At 38.7% G+C, this 25,424-nt stretch overlaps 3 protein-coding genes across 3 annotated transcripts in view; all 3 read right to left on the bottom strand.

The window, feature by feature from the left end:
• Window positions 1–25,424, bottom strand: part of LOC101310880 — a 1,534,871-nt gene that overhangs the window by 1,043,703 nt on the left and 465,744 nt on the right. The gene's annotated exons all lie outside the window — the stretch shown is intronic.
• LOC101312030 (probable ornithine aminotransferase-like) lies at window positions 11,760–16,895 on the bottom strand. Its single transcript, XM_004293471.1, has 10 exons — window positions 16,726–16,895; window positions 16,045–16,153; window positions 15,464–15,694; window positions 14,944–15,103; window positions 14,748–14,803; window positions 14,428–14,580; window positions 13,916–14,013; window positions 13,373–13,453; window positions 13,024–13,257; window positions 11,760–12,271 (listed from the first exon to the last, which is right to left on the bottom strand). The coding sequence occupies exons 1-10, from the start codon at window positions 16,893–16,895 to the stop codon at window positions 12,109–12,111; spliced, it is 1,455 nt and encodes a 484-aa protein (XP_004293519.1). The 3' UTR covers window positions 11,760–12,108.
• Window positions 17,701–20,273, bottom strand: LOC101299164 (KH domain-containing protein At4g18375-like). Its single transcript, XM_004293590.1, has 2 exons — window positions 19,898–20,273; window positions 17,701–19,768 (listed from the first exon to the last, which is right to left on the bottom strand). Exons 1-2 carry the CDS (start codon window positions 19,967–19,969, stop codon window positions 19,637–19,639), a joined length of 204 nt encoding a protein of 67 aa, XP_004293638.1. The 5' UTR covers window positions 19,970–20,273; the 3' UTR covers window positions 17,701–19,636.

The raw sequence follows: 25,424 nt of genomic DNA, 5'->3' as shown, positions 1-25,424 counted from the left end.
GGGAAGGCAGCTCAAATTACAATTCTAAGTTACTGCAGCTTGCTACTTCTCCCCTGGAAGTGCTTTTGTTCTTGTTTTACTACAACTTACACAACGAAACAACCCAAAAATTATCAAACTTTTCACATCACCGAACTAGTTAAATGTTCTCGAATCATGTAAGTTATGAATGTTGCAATAAATCCAATAATGCAAAGAATAGTCTTCTGAGACCTGCATAGTTGGATGGTTTTTGATTTAATGTAACATACCCCATCTGAATATATATCAGAAAGATTATAAGCTAACTACAGTCAATAAGGGGTTATAAGCAACCGATCAAGCTGCACCTGTGTGAGCTTTGAGTCCAGTCCAGGCTTTATTTCACGTGGATTGTGACTTTGTGAGTGTACAAAGCTTACATATCTCATGTGACCATCACATAAATGAGGAAGCAGAAGCTGCACAACCAGCTCATCTTCTCCATAATTTAAATAATTTGCCTCTCCAAAATTCTCTATGTTTCTTTTATAAACTAAACCAAAACAGTGAGCGACTGCAAAACAGTACCTGGAAACAGCCTAAAATCCTTTATTCCCGTTTCAATGTCATCAAGTTTTTTCTTTTCTATTATCTTTTTCATTATTATCACCCAATGACCAGTAAACGAAATCATTAAACAAATTAGTTTTGTGGGTTTGTGTGGATAATGTGCTTCTTCTAGAACTGAGACTTCCAGCTACAAAGAGTTCCTGGTGCTGCTACTGTGGTGTGGCTCACAACATCATAGTGTTTGGTGGATAAGTCTTGTAAATTGGAATATATGCCAAATAAAAGAAACAAAGTAAGGAGGAGCACTAGAATTGGGTCATGCAAGTTGGATAAGAAGTTTGATGAAGGGAAAGATGACATCAATGAGAATACTTTGGATTTATCCAGGGAAAGTGAACCTGGAAATAGGCATCTTTTCTTGCTTTATTTGGCCTAAAACTCCAAACTTCAACCACTTAAATCCAATTTGTTTTGTTGTATTTTACAACCACCAGTTATCTATTGGTGAGCTGAGCAATATTCTGATTCAGAGCAAGAAGAGGAGAAAAGCCCATCTTTTTATCTTTTATGTTGAGAGCCAGAAAAGGGAGAAGATAGTCCAAAATGTATATTTGGTCAGCCGACCGACTGTCCTGAATTGATATGAACCTTTTTAAGAAAAATTGCAATTGCTTTTGGTTATTATAGAAATGGCAAATTGGTTTTGTAATACAGGGAGTATGGCACACATTAGACACCAATTTTCTATACATTAGACCAAGACATATTCCGAGTTACCTATAAGAGTTTTTTCACGTCAGATATGCTTTCGCCGGATCCAAACATGGGATGAATTGGATGCGACGATTGAATGGAAGCAAATAGAGGCCGGTAGCAACTCTTTTGATTGAAGTCCCTAAGGAGAGCATAAGCAGTCTGCAGGGGAAGAGTAAAATAGGGCAGAAAGATTGAACCTTCAACCTTAATTGGATCAAAATCTCAACACAAACATTCCAATAAAAGAAGCATGATGAGAGCAACTTATCATTGCTATATGGATTTGAGTGCTGAAATAAACCTTTGACAAACATCAGATCACCATAAAAATTGTCATTACCTACAATATTCACATACATGGAAGATAGATAAAAGTAAGATCACTACAAGCTCCAAAATCCTTTTTATACATCAATTCTAGTTGCATTTGTAGTGCGAGCACTCTTACAAGCAAAATGCCTGAAACAAAAACAACAAGCAGATGCATCTCAACTGTGAGCTCAAGCATAAATTGAATATTGTAGTGGATAACCCGCCGTCTCTCTTCTTCTCTGTCTCAGACCCATCAACATTTGCTGAATGAAGGGCAGTGTGGCAGACTTTGGCTACCAATGAGACAGACTCGTTCTGTTTCTTCCGTCTTCAAAACCATGCAATTCCCCATATTCCCTCAATCGATGACACTAAACCTGAAAATCCAATATCAAACTAAATGAGTGACTAAACCATGGAATTTGTACATTTAGACTGTACATCACAAAGACTACAAGCACAGGATCAAAGATTTAAACAATAGAAGCGCAGAATGCTCAAAAACACCATTAAACCCTTCTCCTCCTACTTGAATCGATAATTGACACACTTCAGCACTATCTTTATTGGCTTAGATACCAAATACAAATTATGTTTCCTAATTCTCCAAACAAATGCAAATGACCTCATCTCCTTAGTACCCCCCATTAAATTTTGATTGAGAACAAGGACTAAATTTAAGAAACATGAATTAAAATGACTGAGAGCTCTTCCAAACTATGAGCAGAAAACAATAAGCAATCGTCACTTGTCCTATAGTCTAAATGTGAGAGTGAATGCATCGAACTAGCAAACAACTGACGCACATCATCAATGCATAACAACAAATCGCAAAATTACCTGAAATCTCATCAGAACGAGTTCATCTCAAGGCAGTAAGTTCTTCTCTTCACCAGCATCTTGGCAGCAGTCCCATACGGCTCCTCAAATGCAGTCGAAACCCAAGAGAGATCGGACACCTCCTTCTTCGGGTTGGACTGCTCACTGGGGCGAATAGCAACCAAAGTAGCTCCCTTAAGCACAACCCCATCAGGCAATTCCAACTGCGGCGCGTACCAGAGCCTCATATTGAGTGCCGGCACCAGCGTCCTCTTGGAGGCAGAAGAAGCCGACAATGGCTTCACCCTCAACTCCTCAAGCTGCTCTCTGTTCATATACAGCACCCCCTGCCCGTCGGCATCCGTCAGCACCAAGCTGTCCAACGTCTTGTGCTCCGAAATGATCGGCTGAAGCAAGTAATGCCGCGCAGACGCCGCGATCAGCGAGCTAATAGTCCACACCACCCTCAGTTTCAGCCCGCCGTTTGTGTAGAACGAGTCCGGTATGCTCCCGTTATCTTCGGCGTTAGCGGCGCAGACCCCGTCGCCGCCGGAGACGGCGACGTCGTTGGGCTTGTGATTCGGACCGGGCTGAATCACAGAGGAAGCTCCGAGAATGACGCAGTTGTCCAGAGTCGACCCGAAATCGGCCCTCCATTTGAGCAAGACTCCGTCGTCGATGCCGAGCTCGCCGGAGGGAAGCTCGATCCGGAGGAGCCGAATCTCGTTGAAATTCTTGAGCACCTGCGTGGGCGAGTGGTGCGTGACGCCGCCGGCCTGGTCCGTCTCGGCGGCGGTTTCGTCGGCGGTGCCGACGGCGAGGGAGGAGGAGGAGCGGCGGGGGCCGAGGAACTGGCCGAGGGCCTGGAGGGGCTTGACAATGCCGCCGAGGACGAGGCGGACGAGGGAGGAGAAAGGAGCGCGGGATTTGTCGGAGGAGGAAGGGGAGGAGGAGGAGGAGGATGAGGTGGAGTCGTCGTCGGAGATGACGCAGTCGACGCGGACGAGGACGGTGTCGACTTGAGGGACGAGGGAGTGGAAGCGGCGGGAGACGACGCAGCAGCGGCCGAGGGCCTTGACGTCGGCGATCTTGTTGAAGACGAGGAGGAGGAGGGAGTCGGGGAGGCGGTCGAAGTGGTCGGAGGGTTCGGGGTAGACACGGGAGGAGGAGGAGGAGGAGGAGGTGAGATCTGGGTAGAAGGAGGAGGACATGGGTAGATCTGCGGTGGTGGTGGATGGCATGGTTGGTTTGTAAAGATGAGAGCTTTGGTTTGATGGGTCTAATGGGTCTGAGAGAGAAATAGAGATTTGATTTGATGAGGAAGAAGAAGAAGAAGAGGAAAATGGTGGGTTGAGATATATCCACGCTACTCTGTCATCTCCAAAGGTTTCGTATTTAGTTATTTCCGCACAGATGAAGAGAGAGAGATGAAGATAGAGATTGCGGATCTTGCTTAGCTTGTCTTTTTTTTTGGTTTCTAATTTTTTATACTGTGGGGGTAAAGGAAAGTTACCTTTTTGACTTTTTGTGTTAATATCGTCACTCTTTCTATATCTCTTTTCCTAATTACTTGCCTTCCTTATTTGGTTGATTTGCTGGTTCCCAAATTTTCTATACCTCATGTGTAATCGAGAATGAAGTTCAACAAGTGTGTGATATCAAAGTTTTCACACTTTGAGGTGAAGGAAGTTTTTGCTTTAAGTCACTGAGCGTTGGGCGTCGTTTTGTTTATGTATGTGTGTCAGGTTAGTAGTAAGAGTGAACAACCGATTAAGCATAGTTAATGGTTGTGACTCTTTCGATTTGAGTACTCGATGACTATGAAGAGTTTGTTTTCTTATTTCGAGTATCTTAATATAAGGCTACACATATTTATGCATATTGAAGAGTAGGTCCCATGACTAAAGAATAGTGATTATAAACATTATTTCTATCATTTCTGGTACTAGTGATGAACATACTTCAAATTTTTCTTTGTTCACTCGAATAAAAGATAATGAAAGAAAAATGTTGTTCCCTCTCAAAAATGGCTACGCAACAACAAAGGTCTTGTCAAAATTTGTTCCCTCTCAAAAATGACATGTGAATTTTCCAAAAACACAAGACGCTTGAATATTCTCTTATGATATGACATAAAGGATTCCACGGATGTTATCATTGCAACTACCACAATTAGCGGAATACGGGTCTCCAACCTTTGCCGACCCAAAATCCGGCTTCCGTGTTGAACCAATCATCGATCAAGAGTGAAACATCATTAAAGTTAACTTGACATAACGAGTAATAATTAACAAAACGATATAAAGTAAAAACTAAACAAATCGATAAAGAGTTTTATGAAAGATGGAATAAATCAAGCACGGTAATGGCTCTCTAAGTCAAAACAATTTCATAATCTCCATCAAGTACTAACATATTCCAATTCATCGATCCCAAATTCCAATTTCCATAAACAATGGATGAAACAAGAAATAGAAAAAAGGAATATGGTGGGTGGCAATGGGAAAGTAGTTTAGTATTAGGTAGGAGTTGGCTGCGGGCAACTTGTTTTGGTGTGTGATGATATGGTGGTCGGGTAAAGACGTTAAAAGCCGCAACTAGATCAAGTTGGGTCGGCCGAGACTCCGACTCAGATTGAGGCTTTCCAAATTTGCTTTTCCCTTTGTTTTTTCTTGTGTTACTATTTGCTACCTAAAACACATGCAATAGTTTTGATTCAGATGGAACTTGTGGAGTTGTGGTCAAAAGATTCATATGCAAGCAACCTATTTTGGGGGGTTCTCGATCGACATCTCGAAAATTCTGTTATCATCTCGAAAACTCTATGAGTTGGCAAGTAGAATCATGCAGCTAGAGAACAATACAAGCTTAATTAATTCCCACTTCTTTGAATTATATGTAAACGTTAATAGCTTAGTTTTCTTTGTTGAGAATGGGAATAATTGCATTAGCAGACTAGATATTTACATTAGTTACATGTACCTGAGATCACCCATTTTTTTTTTTTGGTATAAAAAAAAGTTTAGGTGAGAGCTTGGTTACACCACACCACCATCATCAGAACAAACTTGTAACCTCAACCCTGAAGGACTGACAGTGAATACATACCTGTCACACCAGCTTCCATGTATGAATTTTCAAAGGAGAATTTACAGATCACGAATCAACGAGACCTGTTGGTAGCGGAGATCGAACTTAGATGGGGTTTCCACCATGAACCCGCCCTTGCCAATTGAGCAAAACCTTGTTGGCCTGAGACCACCATTTTGGCATAGCCTCAGTCCACACGAAATGCAGAAAACAAAAGTTTTCAGAGAGTTTGAATGATTTATGAGATGTTACAATGTGTTACCACCGTAAATGACTAGGTTTGCGAAGATCTCTCAAGTGATCCGGGTCTCCTCCGGGAGCCTAGGTAGTTAACAAGATCATTTACATTTGAAAATCTTAAAGATAATGCGCAACATTTTGAATTCGAACTGAGAAGAAGAGAGAACAAGGTAGCGGCAAACTTAATCATCTAGGACCTCTAGGGCTGCTGGGGTTAAATTCTCACTCTCACCTTCGTTTTTCGATCTCATGCATCTACAATCACTGTTAGTGTGAGTGGACGTTTTTGGCTTCAAAGAGAGATGGGAGTGAGGTTCACGTAATATATATATATATATATATATTTAATTAAATCGAAAATTATTGAGTTCGATCATTATACTGATCATCATTATACAAATAAGAGTTGGGGAAACAAAATAATACAATCATCATGTGCTTAAGCATAGCTGTTATCTGAAGGATAGAATGACAGAAAGAATGGTGATGAACTGCTTCCTGCTTCATTCCAAGTATAACGATCGTCACGATCAAGCTCATCAGAACGAATAAAATCCATACCAGTTTCATATATAAATTGTTTTTCTTCAAACATGAATGAATGAGATCCTGATCTGATCAGAGGTTACACACGTAAGACGTACACACCTAAACAACTAAAACAACAATGCAGATTTGCAGACTGTAAACCCTAATAAAAATGCAGATTGTATCCCATCCAGGTATCACTTAAGCATGTGGAATTAAATTCCAAGCATGATGATCGATGAAGCTAAAACTAGATCATCGATCCCAGATTGATTAGGAGATTAAACAAAGCAGAAGCTCACGTTGTGGGCCTTTGTGGCAAGCCAGGCATGCATGTGTTGAAGACTGATATCGATGATCGACGAACACCCTTTTCATAGTTTGAAGCAAACAACATATGATTCTGTGATTCCATATCCGTACCAATGGGAAGTACAGAAGCATAAAATCACCTTATTCATTTACCACATTTCATGTCATGTTCAAGATATCTTGAGTCAACGAATGGGTCGAGTGTGGTTGAAGTGATTTGATGGATCCCGGCTTTGTCTAAGTTCAAGGAAAGGTAGTTACTAGCTAGTCTGTTTTTCACTTTGAAAAGAACATAACATCCATGGTTTGTGTGAACTTTATAGATCACCATTTTGAAGTTTGGATGTTACGGGCGCGGTTGCACCTATAAAATTATAGATCACCATTTTCAAAGTTTAGATATTACGGGCGCGGTTGCGTCTATAAAGTTCTTGAATCATCACTTGTAGTTATATCATGTTATAGAGCATGTGATGTTCACCGTTATAGTTGATAGTATTTAGTATATGCCTAATTAACGATTGAAAACCTAGCTTGGAGCATCTATGTATATAGTTTGACGTAAGTTTTTGCTCTCTGATTATTTCATTAGCACTCTATTGCTCACAACAAGGGCCAATTTGGGACTGTATAAACCTTTTGCTGTTTAACTTGTATATATCTTGATTATATAAAACCTAGTTGTTCTGAAGCTCAACTCAGGAACTCCATCCAGGGAGAATAAAGGCTATATATTTGTAAATTAGCAAAGGTATGCCAAACTCACTCTTAATCGGTTGAACCTAATGATAAGGTTTTATTTCTATATTTCTACCAACAAATCTTCTTCCACCATACTGTGGTAGGTTAATCTGTCATTCATGGGGAACCTGCAACACAGAAAAGCTTGAAAGCTACGTACCTTGGGACTTTATATTCTAAAGGGAGAAGCCATTATCCTCATAGTTCATTTACAAAAGAAGACAAGCTGTCCTTTAAAATTTTGAATGCCTCCCACACCCACACCCGCACCCATCTCATTACAGCCATCAGAACTGTAAAATCATGCATAAATGGGCATGGGATACAAGGAATTAAATTCATTACAGAACAGAAGAAGGCAGTGCAGTGGAGCAATAAAAGTGACCAAAATTCAGGACCAAGTGAATGACTTGAAGCAAGGAACAAACAGTGATAAGATTTTTGTTGATCTCATGAGTACTGTGGCATCCAATTCTTCTCGGTGCCTGTGATAATAATATGTATGATCCCATGCTCTGGTCCCCCCTGGCTTTTTGGAAATCATAGTGTGACCCAAAAGAAAAACAAAATGAAATTGGAGGAGACCTTGTTATCAAACAATATGATTACCTTAAATTTGATGATGGACCATCCACTTATGAGTGTAATTTTCCATTGCCCTATTTTGGTTATTAATATGCCAAATGATGTCCACTGATGATTATGTACTAATTAATGGGTGACAATCTAATGAGTGGCAATATTGACAACATGCATATTCCCCACACAAAATAGAAGGTGTACACGCATACACATAAACCTCTCCTAAACCCCAAATAAATCCTACACTTATATTTCTACATTTTAGTTGTAGATGCATGTTCTTTACATGTATAGGAGATAGAGTAAGACAACTTGACCAATAAGGGTAGAGTATCCTAGGAAGTGGTCCTCTGTTCTTACATTCAAGGAAGACTTGTCCATGTCCTTGTGGGATTGATCTCCACCAACTGCATAGGCAGTCATTTCTTTGTTGCAGCTTTGAGCAACAATTTAATTTCTCCTGTCAATGTTACATTTCTTTTCCTTTGAAGGAAAGTGTGACTTTTCACCCAAGGCTAAAGCTATTGCTGACAATCCAAGTTCTGCTGCTAGTATATTAGTTCACAGTTATCACTACATTATCTTTGTTATTACATGTAGGTAACACTTAAAGTTTGCATGACACTTGTTCTAGTATTAGTGTATTACAAGCAGCAAACTGGATCTTCATACACAAAGGGATTTCTGGATACCACTAATTGTAAACAAAACAGTGACATCAACTAACACATCATATCATTCAGCATGCTCAGTGAAAGATCCACATCAAGAATAGACAAGACTTGGGTCAAACGCCTAATTTTGCTGTGTTATGCAGCAGCTTTATAAACTAAAACTAATGGGGTGTCTTCTTTCATCAACAAGTAGAGAGCACTTGTGTTCTACCAAAAAATTGAAAGTATAGGACATGAAATTGAAATCTGATCTTAACAACAAGGACATGTATTAGGATATAGAAAACCCTACCAAAACAGAGAAATTCAGAAACAGATACCAAGTAGTTGTCAAATTAACTTCTCTCCTTGCTTTTGCCTAACAATTAAACCATTGACATTAACTTGTATGATACATAGTAAAACTATGCTACAAAGTTAAGACAGATGTCAGCAAATACCTTGTTATTAACTTTGCATAAATGTCTTAAATTCTTCTGGGGATTCTTTTACATTAAGTGTATTCTAATGCAGGACTTTGAGTCTCCTATGCACTCGTGAAGAACATCATCATTTGACTATGATGGGTTTGGCAGCACTTGAATAACATTCATTTTAGGAACAGAAATATAAAAGTAAGGAAGGATCATCTCATCTGAATATTCAAGTCCAGCTCGTTCCAAATAGTTAGGTTGGTTAATAAAGCGAGGAAGAGCTACAAGAACCAAGAGAAAGATTAGGTGATGGAGAAGGGGATCAAAGCTGTATATTAGGCCTACACAGAAATAAATATACCCCAGAACTCTATGAAATAAAATTCATTGGCTCACCAGCTCAACCGGCCAACTTTACTACTTTTGACTCATAATTAAACCCCACAGTTAGTGGCTTCAGATCGCCCAAGCTGCTTGATCTAAACCTAACAAGGCATGGTTAATGGTTTCACTGAGCAAAGCTCACTATCACTCAACAGTAATCCCCTCAACTCTATGAACCTTTTTCATCCATCTGCCTACCACAAAGACCAAATTGTTTTGACATGCAAGTCTCACATCATGACCAAACTCTGTAACTGTAAAGCAGAACTCTATCTGGAAAATTTGTATTATGCAAGTCATTTAATATCAGCATATAGTTTGTATCGAAGAAGAGGAAGCAATTCAGAAGCAATCATTAGGTGTTCTCAGGACCAGACTCAGCACACAGATTTTTATATTGATCTCATTCTCTAAAAATATTCATGCAAACAGATCCCAACCAACAACCACCAATCCACCCAGTACCAGAAGATCTCAACAAAGTGGTGCCCATGTTAGCAGGATAATCACTCTATGGTAATACTTGGTAATGAAATTAGGGTCTTCAGATAGTTGGGTGTGGTGTGTGGTTTGATGGGTGAAAATGAAGTTACACTTATCAGTTCAGGACAATGTCTACATATGAACTTTTCATATGATTTAGTTTCTCAGACTCATAATTGGTTTTTGTTTTGGGTGTTTAGCATTCCCAGTTGTTATCAGTGAAGATGAGACCAAAAGACAAAGAAGAACCAATAAACATGTAATTTAGGACACTTCTGGTTTTGATTGGATGCAGAGAAACAAGCCCTTAGAAAGTTAGAATATGTTAATCATAGAACAGCTAAGCTTCTTTCAACAACTAGTCACCTAAATGTAGAGTAACCAAATCCAGCTAAGCCTCCATACTGTGTATATGCTAGAGAATACTATGTCCTATTAATAATTAGCTCTTCAAGGCTCTCATGGGTTAACATGATCTGTTTATATTATTTAACTTAACAATTCTAAGAAGCTGTCCCTTGCTATATAATTACTTAACCACCAAAAGTTTTTCATTATTGTGTCTCTACTGTGTCCCCTCAACTATCAATACCAATCAAACAAAGAAAGTTTTATATTTCAAGCTTGCCCTCTCAAAAAAAATATTTCAAGCTTGCAATATTCCATCTGAATAGAACAAAAGAAAAGAAAAGCAATGAAATGGATTCAGAACAAATTTTTAGATAAAATTTTGATTTTTTCTTTTCTGGATCCTCATGAATCACAAATCTAACATTGGTTGGGGCCAATTCATCTAGCCCTCCTTTTGTGAAAAAAAGAAAAAAATGAAAATAAAGGAGAGCAATGGAATACCCCTCATCTCTTTACCCTTAAAAAAAAACAAAAACAAAATATCAATCAAAACAAAGAAAGAAAAAGAAAATAAAGTAACCTACTTGGGAGGGACATGAGGATAAATAAAGGGTAAAGCAATGCTAGAATATAGAATCATGTCTCATGCAGAATTTCTGGTGCACAAAAACTCAATTCTGTCGCTCATTTTTGTATGGAAAATTACAGATATAATTGTAAAATATGATATGATTGGTAGATGAAGTTTTCATGAACAATGTAGGTATATAAAACCATACATGGATCCCTGTTGATTATAGTATAGAAGTGACACGTGAGACATCTTATAGTGACATGCTCTCACATGTAGGAAAAGAGTGTAAACAGTGCATATGAATAAACCAACAACCAGGCACAGAGAGGACAGAAATATGAACCATTTGAACTCAAAATGTTACACAGATACACCATAAAACTTCTAAATCAGCAAACTGTAAAAGGTTCCGATTAGACTGTCTAGTAGATACCTATATGGCAATCGATGATGTTATAGTTATTGGAGTGTAGAATGAGTTTTAGACGTTCCGTTCTCTCTATTATTATCTTAAAAAGATCTTGAAGTCCAGCACATTAGCAGTTCCCTCAGAACACCTACACAAATACCACACTCATTGCAAGGCTTCCCCACAAGGAAAGCCAGACAAGTATTAGCCACAGAATCTGGGTTAAAGCTAAAGAAAACTCTTTTGAGTTCAGGAAGTTACTAGAGCCACAATATAAGAGGGGCCAACTCAGAAACCAATTTCCAGCTATGCTATTAAAATGAGACATTGACAATAACTAACAAAGCACAGTACCTATATTAGCTACACGAGAGATCTCATTGTCACTTCGGACTTCTCAATGTACATGGTTCAAGGGACATCAAAACTTGACACAAGAAAGAGAATAGAGAGACAAAGATGTCCATCTCAGCTTAAACGTCACAGATCAGAAACTTTCCTCAAAATTTCATGATTTCCGTGTAAAAAGTGCTTTAATTGTATAATATAAAAGTAAGAGTAAAACTGCAGTACAGAAAATAAGTAGCAGTGTCAGCATCTAATACACCAAAAGTACAGTGTTATGCATTCTAAAACTAAACCAGATTCAGGAAATGAAATCAGAAACTACTAGGGTATATCAGTAACCTCTTCTGTTTCTTCTATAATTTGTGGACCAACTATTGGTGATTGAAAACTAAGATGAATTCAAATTACTAACCAGCCACATCAGGGTGGAAATTAGGACAAATACAATTTTATTGACAAAATGGATTCACAGGAACATAGGATTCAAGATTGTTGTTGGAAGAATCATACATGTATTGCCCATAATGGTCACATATTTTAGGAACAGTCAAAGAGATGTTTTCAGAGATTGGCGTGTGAAGAGTCATACAAGTTTCGCCCACAACGGTCACATATGTTGGAAGCAGTTGAAGAGATGTTTTCTGGTTTTTCCTTCAGCATCTTTGGTACATCATGTTCCAGAACATCTGAGAGTGCCTTTGATCCTTCTTGGAGCTCTTCCAAACTGAAATAGAGGTCATAGCGTTATAATTTAATAAATAACCTGATAGCAATTTTATTATTGCGGCAGGTAAACTAGTTTATATTAACTCATACAATTTGAAGATTAGCAGCAGTCAAATTATAGAGCTCTCAACAGTAATTTGATGATAACGGACTAAATGTTTTGTATACGGTTAGTAGAATGTGAGGAAGACTCATTAGAGAAAATCAATCCAGGGCAATTGAAAACATCAGGAAATGAACTACATATTATTTTTTTTAAGGAGGAGCATATCTTTAAGCTTTAGCCATGGAACTAGAGACTTATTTTAAGCAAGCTAGAATCACAGACGAAGACTCAATCATTAAATGGTACAATTAATTTTGGCCAAAGAAGGATATTGTAGAATTACGTTTACACCAGTCTTACCATGAAGTATTTAGTATACTAGTATTGACACACTACCATGAAACGTTTAGTATATCAGTCCACACTCCCACTAAATTTGATTTCAACTCCTTCAAATTCTTCCTTTGCATTCCAATTCATATTCTTTATGGGGCGAGCAGATTTGCCAGAACTGTTAGATTGAGCTAATGCTTTCTTAAGAGATATATAACTAAAATGCACAATGATTTTCAGGCCCCCTAGTTTGATCTTTTAACTTTGATTTTCTAGGTTCAAATGATACAATTGTTTCAACAGGCCATATTGACCTCAAACAAGAATATCATTAATACATTAATTGATAGATCATCAACATATGTATTTACCTCATGGAGAGTGGAGGAGTCAATCTGATAATAGTATCATGAGTTGGCTTGGCAAGAACTCCTCTCTCCTTCAACTTTAGGCAGATATCATAAGCAGAAACAGGGGACAAATACTTGCTATTGAGCTCCACAGCATTAAACAAACCTCTTCCTCGAACTTCCTTAATGTATCTCGGATACTTCTGCTGAATCTTGTTCAGCTGATTCCTCAGGTCTTCTCCCATTTGGGCAGATCTATAGAAGAGTTGAGCATAAGTTAGTTCTGTCTTTAGATTCTTTACTCTCAAATAGTATCAATGGCCAAAAATCAAGGACTTAATATCAGAACACTGGGAAAAATATTTGCTACCTTTCAGCAAGTCTCTCATCTCTTATAACATCTAGTGAGGCAATAGCAACAGCACTGGCCAACGGATTACCACCAAAGGTACTGCAAAATACAAATACACCTGAACTCTATTATACACTAGAACAAGAAACAAGCCAAGCACATAGCAAGAGTACTGAAAATGGAATCAGAAATATTAGAACAAAGAAGAGTAGTGATAATCAAACAACTATATCCAAGTCATGTCCGCCCTGAAACTTTTGCTCTCTTTTAAACCCTGTGGCCACAGCCAAGCAGGTCCAGTTCTACCATCTTCTGGACACAAACTGGGAAAATTCTTCCAATGTCCTTTTGAACAGAGATACTAGTAGAATGTATCTAAAGAGTAAATAATTAACCTATAAATTATGGAAGATCTTGATCCAAAAATATGAAAGTGTCCAGGTTATATCTCAGTTAACTAAAAGTGTCATAAAACTATAAATATCTCTAAAATATCAATATGCACAATATGATGGGCTGGTTAAGTATGAATAATCTATAAAAGCAGTTATAGCAGCAAACCTTCCATGCTCTCCAGGTTGGATACAGAGCATAACGTCTTTGTCTGCGAGCACCGCACTTACAGGTATCACACCACCACCCAATGCTTTTCCTAGAATCTGAATAACATCCCACAATATGTTAACTTACTCTGACATCTAGAATGCTTTATATGTATTTATATCAGTGGCTCATGGTTTGGAGAAAAACTGTAGTACATGAAAGGGATGAACTGATAGCAGAACAAGTTGTCTCAGTTTTTTTTTTTTGGGAAATAAATTAGACCACAAACTTATAACTATGATATAAATATATTATAGATGCATTACTAGAGTTTAGACAAGATTTATAAGGTGCATGTCAACAATATGCCTGAATATCTAATGCAATTTCAGTGCATTGCCAAAATTTTAGACAGAAAATAAATTCGGTGCAAAACTAGGTGAGTTTAAATCTAAAGCAAATCAACAGAACAAGAATTATGCGTATATTGAGGAGAATGGAACAAAGTTCAGTACTTAAAAATAATATACCACGACATCTGGGCGAACTTGTTCCCAATCACAAGCCAACATTCTCCCTGACCGTGCTAAACCAGATTGTATTTCATCATCAATCATCAGAATGTTATATTTTGTGCATAGATCTCTGACAGATTTCAAATAACCATCAGGAGGAATTATAACCTGTGGAGACAGAGGGCCCCTTTTCAGAACATATGAATGATCGGAATAATTATTTAAAACCAATGTATGTTAAAAGGAACAGTTCAGTCATGTTTGTTTTATGGGTCAGAATAAATATAACACTAGATTAATGAAATATACATTTCATTAATTCTAGAAAAACATACCCCAGCCTCTCCTTGAATGGGTTCAAAAAGAAATCCAGCAATACGATCTCCATTCTCTGCACTCAATAGCAGGTAAATTAATCAGTTCAATTTAAAACACAGATCTGATAGGGTTAAGGCAATACAAGAATTATAAAAAAAGAATAAAAAATAACATGCGAACTATATGACGATTTAAAAGTCATTGCATGCAAACCTTTAAAGATCTTTTCAAGGCCAACTACATCACCAAAATCAACTTTCAGATGTCCTGGCACTAACGGCCAAAAACCTCGGGTTGCGTCATTGTCACAGCTCATAGAAATGACAGCCAATGTACGACCATGGAAGCAGCCACAACACGAGACGATAATAGCCTGTATATTGCTCAGTAAAATTAGTGACACAATTTTGAGTTAGCAACACAATTGAGATGTGCTGTGATTGTAAGCTAGTCACATATCAGGGACCAATTTGTTTTCGGGTGAGAGTTACTACCCAAACTTCACAATTGATAGTAACTTATATTTTGTGTGGTGATAGGGCAGGTCACTTTTTTTCATCTGGATTTTGAGTTATAAGTCTGAATCTCCCCCTTTTTTCTCAACAGATAGTCTGTGCTTACATAATCAATGAGTGCAGAAAATCAGAGCTACTCCAGTCAGTCAACCAACTTAAGCAACCCAAAATAAATAAGATCTATGTCAAAAAAGACAATACGTCTCCATAAGTTCTACCTCATCTTTTGGAATTTTTTTCTTCTCATAACCCCATTTCCTGGCCAACTTTAAAGCTGTTTCTACAGCTTCCGCACCAGTGTTCATAGGCAGCACCATGTCATAACCAAACATGCTTGTTAGATACTCGGCAAATACTGGAAATTTATCATTATAGAAAGCTCGAGAACTAAGAGTGAGCCTTTCTGCCTGTTCTTGTAATGCCTTCATGATCTTTGGATGACAATGACCCTATAAGAGGAAGGTATTGGTTACATAATGGAAAACTAAGTAAAAGGCAGGAAAGCAGGATCATTAACTTCGCTGTACCAGGTTTCGAAAAAAGAAAAGAAAAAAGGTTTCTGATATTAGCACAAATCTATGATGTTCAGTTTTAACGATGAAAACCAGTGCCACGTTAATAATTGGATAGGATAACCTGGGAATCTAAAAATGGTATAGCATTGATGTGCTTTCTAGAATGACAATAATCATGTTATCTGGTTCCAAGTGCATTTAATCTACCTGTTTTCACGTGTATGGTGTGTGTGTGAACATGCTTGCATGACCATTGTTGTAACACATCCACTTACTTTTTATACCTGATTAACAGCAGAGTAAGCTGCAAGAAAGTCCAGATATCTGTTTCCCTCAGGATCCCATATGCATGATCCCTTAGCTTGAGAGAATACAATTGGAATTGGGTGGTAACTGCAAATTTCACCAGCAAATTCTCTTAAAACCTTATCACTCAAACACTATAAATTACCGGATACAAAGAAACTAACACATGTAAACCATCAAAGCAAAACATCATAACACTTCAAGAATTCCATACTATTGTCCTCTTTCTACAATGTCTTCCATGATTTGTCACAATTAATGACACTCCACAAATAAAACTTTGAACAAAAAAGATTACAAAAATCGGGAATTCACTCTCACAAGGATCCTCAATTCTTCAGTTTCTGTCATGATTGTCACAATAGACGACACTCGACACTCCACAGATAAAAATTTGGACATAAACATCAACAGAGGCAGAAACACACTGAAACAAAACTCAAAACAATACAATAGACGAACAAAACCATTAGGCAAATACAAAAATCCAAGTAAAGTGACTCCATTTACGTTCATTTAGAACCCACAAAGCTCCAATCAAATGAAAACAAGCAATACCCAGATGGCAAAACATGATCAAAAATCTAACAGCATCAATAAAGTAACATTCTTTAGCAAAAACCAGGAATCCCAGAAAAATTAAAGAGAGGAAAACAGACTTGTGGGCACTGTGTTCATATTCAGAGTTGATGAGGGTCTGAGAAGAAGAAGAAGAAGAAGAAGAAGAAGAGGCACTGCCTTGAGGGACAGCACCGAAGCTCCTCCTTCCCGTCCGGATCACTCTGTTGAATCCCAACACGCTCTGCAAAGCTCTCCTGCTGCTCGCCATTGATGGAAGATGACAAAGATTTCAACTTTCTTGTTTGGTATTTATGAGGTTAAAGAAAGCAAATGCTTTCGTGACTTGTCAGACTGAAATACGATGACGATGGAACACAATTGTCGTTATACGACGTTGTGAAACACTTTCCAATGCATTATCCAAAATGATCCTAGTTCCCACGTCACATGTCTTCTTGGATTAACTAAACTTGGTCACTGAAATGCCATTATTGGCAATCCTGTTTACTCAAGTTGGATACACGTACGAATCCATAATGTGATCGTCTTGTTGGTTAGTGAAATTGATCGTTCATTTTGGTCGTCAAAGTGAAGGTACAGTATGTAGCGATGTTTATACTTAGGAGGGTACATTAAGTGAAAGTTACGGACCTATATCGATCCATTTCTAAAGAGCTTGTATGTATGATGTGCATTTACATAACACAATCTGTGTACTGAAGATACTCTCATACAATTGCCGCAACTTTGTTTTCACACCAAGGATGAGGCCTTGAGCAGATTGAGGTCCCAAAAGAGACTGAAAACATTTCCTCGGTAATCAGAACTTAGGCGCAATTGAGGGTTTTCAGTGAAAAGCCTTGTACAATACATCATTTTCTATTTATGATTTTATTCTGTCATGCACAAGCAAGCAAGCATAAGTCTTCAAAAGAAAGAAAGAAAGAAAGAAAGAACAGAGTTACATTCCTGTATCCCATGATTTCAACGCTGAAAGTAAGAAAGGAAAAAGGAAAAGAAAAGAGCAACATACCAATCCATCATCAATAAATATTTCATAATCTAGCATCAATTCTCAAACAAGCACTGGGGTCAAGTTGAGCATATATTCTATACCTCTGATTAACTAATAAACTTACAAAATAGTTTACAACACAGAAAATATTGCTCAGTGATCAACACATATTTGCATAGCCTTCCAAAACCCCAATCCTTCTGCCCTCCTGTTCCCAGATGAAACAATTCAACCCTTCTGATGGTTGTAGTGTCCAAGCATCACATATCAGTTCTGGTACCAAGCAATCAATAGCCAGTAAAATGCAGCCAGAACTGTATACCACAGACGCAACACAACCCCCCACAAACAGGGAAACACCTAATTTTCTGGAAACTACACTTGCACTATGACTTGTACTTAACAAAAATCTAGACTAATATCCTAATAAAAAGGACCAAGAGTGAAGAGCAAGTGAGACACAACAAACTCTTAGACCGGAAATCAAGCTGAAGTAAACTCTAGAATAGATGGTACTCAGTACACAGCTCCACAAGCTTATAGCTGTAATCATAATGAAGTCGCACCCATATGAGCCTTTCATTGTGATTGATAAGAAGGAAAGAAAGAATTTCAAGAGGTGTGTTCATATATCATTAAGTCATTATTGTCAATGAACCTAAATGAGATCATAATGAATTTGTATCGTGATTGATATGAAGGAAAAGACATTGGTTCCAAGTGGTATTTCCTGATGCACCCTCACATAGCTAACGCAAAGGAACCTATCTACAAATCTACATTCCTGGGCAACATATCTAACACACGCCTCCCATAATGATCTGGTGATGAATCCAGCATATGTTGCTTCTAAGGAAGAATCGTTGTTTTTAAAATCGAAGGAAGAATCATTGTTAACTGCAATAAGATTTTGCAGACAACAATATGATAAACAAGCAGACCAACCAGAACTAGATCGGAAATACTCAAGTAGTTTGATTTAAGATGGAATAACTTGATTGAATGAATGCTCTGTTATCATTGATGTTCTGGTCTCTAATTATTCAATATCAATAATATTGAATATCAAGCTTAGTTGCAGTGATAAACAGGAACTAAGCTGTTCAAGAACCACAGTGGCTCATTCATGGATTGAAAGAAGGAAAACACAAAATCCTACAGCTACTCAATGTCCTCACTATCTGGAGGATGCAACGCGGTTGGAAAGATATAGTTGTGAATAAGAAGTTTCATTCAACCTATCAAGGAGAACGTCATGATGTCACTATACAAATTTCCCATCGAAGTGCAGGGCAGACTCAATGTTAAGGATGGCCGATAAGAGTAAAGAAATCATCTAGGATCTAATAATAGAGATTCAGAGAGTTGATTTTGCAATGTTGTTTCACATGCCCAAGATGAACACAGAAGGAAGAGAATAAAGACGCAAAATATTTGCTGTAGATTATCTAATTGAAGAGTGATTCCTATCCGCTTAAGCTGCAATGTGCATGTAAATAGAGGAGAACATGGAATTACCAACTGCATTTCACGTGCACTGTTGATTGAGAAGATGCTTCTAGCAAGAAGCTAAGAGAAAGAGTTGAATGGCCAGGGAAATAAAATACATTATTATAAGATTGACAATTACGGTCATCATTGAATAAGTTTCCGGCATGAACATAAAATTATTGAGCTTGATAGTACTGAAAATAAGATCAACTCTATCTTTGTGAAAGATAAGACAGCTGAAGAGATATGACAGGAAAGAAAGAACCTAACATTGTAGATTAAGAATAGATTTGGCGGCAAAGATGGAAGGCATGAACCCTGCGGTGAATCCTCTAGTAGTCTCGATACCCACTTAAAGTGGGAGAACAGGAAGAACCACGTTGGATAAGTTCAGAAAAGAAGTCTTCTCCAGAACCAAACCTAAAGGTCTACAGAGGAAACATGATAGAAAATTCCAAGATTCTTACTATTCACCTTTAAACCGGCAAGGTGCACCTGAAAACTTAAGGGGCCATTATAAATGCCTGGATCAAGTTCTCTGCTGTCCGCTTCTGTTCAGCTGTGCCAGAAATATGAGCAATACGATCACCCCGGGAAGATTTGGACTCGGGAATCTCTATCATTGCTCCTGATATCTGGAGAAAAATAAGTATGCATGTGAACACTATTCAACCATGCAAATTGTTCAGCATGTATAGCAAAAAACAGGATTAATTTTCTATGCCGACCCATTTCCAATTGGGAAATAAGCAAACTATATCTACCTTCCGAATGTTAGCAATATTTGCCCCTCCTTTGCCGATCACCTTACCTGCTGCACTGGCAGGAATGAGCATCTCAAGTGTTGAAGGGGGTGGCAACCTACGTAGAAGAGCGGTATATGACTGGAAGACAAGAGACAAGAGATACAAACTTCAAAACCAGATATTATAAACTTGATACACTTACCCTCCATATAACTTGGATGAATATGAAGACACTGATCCGTAGCCATCTTCCCCCATCTAAAACAAAAAAATAATGAGTACCACCAGTGATATAAATAAGGACTTCAAAACTTCAAATTGAAATAAATATAATGACCAAAGTGGATGAGACAATGACTTCAACGCATAGTTTGTAGGTAAGCTTCTTGGAGCCAAAGTAATGTGGAACAGCCGGGGTTTTGGAGAGGGGTAGTAAAAAGATTTCCAGAGGGTGGGAAACCTTCTAGGTCGGCTCAGGAGGGATATCCAAGGTTAAAGTGGTCTTGCAGAGTATATTTGCCTGAATATACAATGTGGTGATGTTGACGGCATGAATAAAGAAAATAGTGGTGATGGATAGAATGTGGAAATAGACTAGGAGTAGGATTGTGAAGTCGGGAGAGATGGCCCCTTTTTTATGGATTGGAGGTTGACTCTCTACTCGTACAAGATGTTTTTGGAGAGGGAACTCATTGTGAAGTTCCACCAGCTGTCAATGGACAGAGTTAAAAGATTGCGGGATAGATGATCTGACTTGGGAGTAAAGTGTGTCTGGAAGTTAATCTACTCTGCTACACATGATGATATGAGAAATAGGAACAGGTGAATTTAGTGAGATTGGCATACCGGCAGAGATCCATATCCAAAGAGGCCGCTGGAAGAAAGCATGCCCAAGCGGCTTCCACTTTCAGCCCTATGATCATAACCTATGGGAGCAACCTGGGGGACAGAAGGCAGCACAGACGGCAAAGAGAGACCAGTGCTACCTGGGAATAAAGAGTCAGCACCAATAGTGGGGTTATGAACACCATCTCTATCTTTCAAAACATCGTCTCGGAGCCTTAGAACAATCTGAATAAGTGCATCTCTCAAACTAGTGAGATCTCCTGCCACCTAAATGAAAAACAGTGATGAAGAGATAACCAACAAGGAAAAAGAGAAACACCAAGCTTAAACTAATCAATTTAAACAAACCTCAACAAGTTCATCATTAGCATCAGCACATTTAGGCTTATCAGCTTTTGAAATACGGATGTCAGCTTTTGTTCTCTTCCGAATTTCATGTATAATTGAACCATTTTTTCCAATAAGACAACCAATAACTTTAGATGGAACAAGAAGCCGTATAGAAACGTTGTCAACATCTTCGTCATTTATCTTCCCTTGCAGCAATAGAACAACTTCAACTGCCATGGACTTCAGATCATCCGGTGACTGCCAAACAGTAAAACCAACAAACATGATCAGCACACTATTCCAGAATTTTCATACAAGGTAACTCATAACTCAGTAATTAATATCATACAACACGAAATTATCCAAAACAGTACCATGCCCTGTTACCAAGCTCTCCCCGAGGTTCAATAATTTCCTCAAATCTAATTAAATGATTTCCATTTTTTTTCCAAACTCCAAGGCCACAGACACTAGATGTCTAGACCCAAGCATCATATTAAATTGTAATGCCAAATAGTTTATGAGATGCATGGGTGGTCAACTTTCTCAAGTAAAAATCGTTACATCTTTTGGCAAATAGAAATATTCAGTGTCTGTAAAGTCAACTGATATAGAGAGGATATGGATTGTCAGTACCTCTGTTGAAGTAACAGTGATCATGCACTCATCACGGTCATCCTTGGTATCATCAACCTCAACTCGAGCACCACTAGTCTGCCTTATGCTTTTAATGGTACCCCCACCCTTTCCAATGACACGACCAATCTTGTCAGAAGGGCATAGTACTCTCACAATTAATTCCTCAGATCGCGGTGCTACACTGAAACCAGAAACTAAAGGAAGAGCAGATGAATATATGGGCCATGCATTCCCTGTATCCGCATAACCCTGAAGATCTGGTACATGTGTAGCGTTTAGGAGTGGAGGTAGTGAGCTAGAAGGAATAATAGGATCTGCAGGGTTATATAATCCACCCGATTGATAAATTGACATATCTGATGGAATTATTATGCTTGGACGGGCTTCCGGTACTGTTGTATCAAGAGAAATCTCTTCCCGTGCAGGAAACTTGTATATGATTGCAGAAACTGCAAATAATGCTTTTTTCACTGCTTCTGATTCTCCATTTATCTGTCACGGAAGAAACTATCACTTAAACACAGTAGTATTACTGAGAAAGTTCAGATAAGGAAACAGAAATCTCTGGAGAAAACTATGACAGGCATAAACAATTAATGCACAAATAATGTTCATCGCAGCACACCTACCACGGAATTTCATACTAAAGTAGCATAACAAATATTATAATCAATTACCAAAATTGTAAAAGTCAAGTTTCACATATCAAAAGCAACAGCACAACTAGAACATGCTAGATTTCTGTAAATTCAAAAACACATACTAACCATAACAAAGTTGTCAAAGTCCATTGCACAGGAATGCGTCGGGTCAGAGGCATCTTTTGCAGTGACCTTAATGTTCGTCCTGGTCCTGCTCCTCAGTTTCTTGATGGTCGACCCGGCCTTCCCTATCACATTAGCACACTGGCTAGCCGGGACAAGTATCTGACACTCTTCCTTATCCCTCCTTCTCATATCAGAATCTCCAGCAGCAGCCAACGCATTCGAAATAGCCGAATGCACTTTAAATAGAGCATCCTGTGCAGCACACAAGGGCTCCCTATCACTACTAAACTCATCATCAACATCAACCTCCTCCTTCTCCCTAACATAGCTATAAATAGTTATGACCCTATCTTTCGCCCCCGGAAACGGATCCACAACCTTCACCTTAGCTCTACTATCCTGTCTAATCGAATTGATCACTTTCCCACTCTTCCCAATCACGCTTCCGATTACCCCAACAGGGCACAGAATCCTGTACACAACAACCTCATCGCCTCCGCCCCCACCACCGCCCCTATCTTCTCTGTCATTCACGCGCCTCTTCTGATTCTTCTTGCTCCCGCCGTCGTAATCTCGGTCCCTCTGCGAACGGTACCTCTTCCCCGTCTCTCCCATTGACCGATTCCCCTCCTGAAAATCATAATAGAATCTCAATCACGACTGAGCAGAGAACCAAACAAAAAACAACAAATGAAATTGAAATCGGGGGTTTTCGTAATTCGGATTCTTTCATATAATTGGTACTAGAAACACCAATAATATTACAGACTTGAATTTGCATCTCCGGATTTCGACCTTGATGCAGCTCCGAGGTTAAGAAACCCCAGAGAAGAAGAGGACGTACGACGTACCTGTAAATTAGGATAGAGCTAAGTCGAAGACGAAGAGAGAGCTCTGTAAACACAAAGCAGTGTCGACTTTCTTTCTGCTTATTTTATTTTACTCTAAAATAGTATTATACACTGACCCAGGCCCAAATACACTTCACGGCCCAATAAGCCCAATCAGGCTCACTCCACCTTTTTGTAGAGGCTGTTCCCATCACATACTTGCCTCCTCAGTCCTCGTTAGGGTTTAAGGTTTAAGGTTTAAGGTTTAGGGTTTGGATCTAACGAGTCGGAGTGCTGCGATGTCGACAGACGGGGACGGCATCATTTTGGAGCAGGAGCAGGAGAAAAGAAGATGGGAGGAGATGAACGAGGATTGCTTAGCAAATGCGTTTAGCAGAACTGGAATGAAGTCGCTGCTTTTGGCGATCCCTTTTGTCTGTAAGTCCTGGTACAAAGCTAGCCTCAGTCCTGAATGCTGGACATGTCTTTTCTTTCCTGATTATGTACCTACTCCGTTGTTGGTTAGTACTGTTGAGGAAATTGAAATGGGTCCTCAGAGTTTCGGTACATTTTATGAGAAATTTATAGATGAATATGGAATTGATAAGAGTCGGTTTTCGATTACTGGGTTTGTGAAGTTGGTGGTTGGTCGGAGCAAAGGGAAGGCTACTGAACTGGAGCTACCCATGTATGGTACAAAAGCAGCTCTGAGATATGTTGCAAATGTGTGTCCTCTGCTCAGACACTTATCGTTTCAGGATGATCTGGTGATTTTCAAGCATTCTCGAATTCTTCCGCAAGTGATTGGAAAGTGGAAGTTTTTGGAGAGCTTGTCTTTGCGGCCCCGCTTGGTGGTCAATGACGAGCAAAAAAGAGATGGAAACTGCTGGACTAGATATTTCCAGGAGTTGTTGGCACCGGATATTCTGAGCCGCAATAATGTTTTGGAGAGAATTATAGCGCAGATAGGCACTCACTGCAAGCATTTTAGGCAGCTGAATCTTATACAAACCCATCTTCATCAAGATGGGGCATTGGCAATTGCGAACTTTCTGCCACACCTTCAGATTATAGTGGCGGTCGGGTGCATCATCCAAAGGGATAGCATTTCCACAATAGTTCGGGGATGCAAAGAGCTTCGGGTTTTTTATGCCAAGGAATCTACAGGCTTTGACGAGGATGGTCGCCAGACTGGTAAGGTTGTACTTGAGGACTGTGTACCCCTAGATAGACGTCTGTTTATGAGGGATTTGAGCAGTGCTACTTTGATGCGGAATTTTGTATACTACAGGTTGAGAATGTCGGGTCAATGAGAGATTAGTAAGGCAGTTTGGTTCATGCCAATGCTTCTGTTTAATCTGAGCCTCTAGGTCAGTGAAGGTAAGGATTAGTAAGGCAGTTCTCTTTTTGGTTCATCACGAGTCTCGACTCTAAAAAGGAGTTATCTATGGAGCTAATATCTGAATAGACCTTAAAACTTCAATCTTAATATTGCTATGTTTGTCATTTCAGAAGTTTTTAGTGTTGCTATGTTTGTTAGTTTTAAAATTCAAATGATATATATGTTGGTGTAGATTTTTCTCAAGCAATTGATGGATTTTGCACAGACCGCACATAGATTAGAGACTCCTATATTTAGAATAGATCTCCACATTACTCTGTTTGATAAATTTTCTCAGACTATACGTCTCGGATGAGATAGATGCTCCATCCCTGAGTCCTTTGTCAGTACTAGTCTTTTCTGAGAGTGTTCTTTACAAAAATTAAGTTTGTTGTTTGGCTCTATGTTACAGTGAAGCTTCAAGTTTTTTTTTTAAGAGTATCAACGATGGTATCCTCAAAGGCTTTTCAGACCCAAAGACTAATCTGCGTGAGCTTTGACTTTCAAGGCCTAGAGACTAATTGGTCACCAAGAATAAATTAGGATTTAACTCCAATTATCGTCGGCTGAGATTCGAACCTAAGTATGGGGTTCCACACCTAGGCCCTTACCAACTCGACCACCTATGGTGGTTAATGAAGCTTCAAGTTAAATAGTGTTATATCGGTGAGTCGTGATATAGTTTGTTAGCTAGCTTAATTGACATGGTTGAAGTCATGAGTTCAAAAACTTAAAATATATATATATATATA

Source organism: Fragaria vesca, linkage group LG3, assembly GCF_000184155.1.
Source record: "Fragaria vesca subsp. vesca linkage group LG3, FraVesHawaii_1.0, whole genome shotgun sequence".
Classification (NCBI taxonomy): Eukaryota; Viridiplantae; Streptophyta; class Magnoliopsida; order Rosales; family Rosaceae; genus Fragaria; species Fragaria vesca.
This window is presented reverse-complemented; position numbering and strand designations above follow the sequence as displayed.

Excerpts from the sequence above, each read along its gene's own strand:
- LOC101312030 (XM_004293471.1), bottom strand. The coding sequence starts at position 16,895 with ATGGCGAGCAGCAGGAGAGCTTTGCAGAGCGTGTTGGGATTCAACAGA. Across the intron at positions 15,104-15,463 it reads AAAAAATTCCAAAAGATGAG|GCTATTATCGTCTCGTGTTG; the intron begins GTAGAACTTATG and ends AGCAATATACAG. Across the intron at positions 13,454-13,915 it reads CAACCTGGAGAGCATGGAAG|TACCTTTGGTGGTAATCCGT; the intron begins GTTTGCTGCTAT and ends TGTATTTTGCAG.
- LOC101299164 (XM_004293590.1), bottom strand. The coding sequence starts at position 19,969 with ATGCTCATTCCTGCCAGTGCAGCAGGTAAGGTGATCGGCAAAGGAGGG. Across the intron at positions 19,769-19,897 it reads ATATTGCTAACATTCGGAAG|ATATCAGGAGCAATGATAGA; the intron begins GTAGATATAGTT and ends ATTTTTCTCCAG.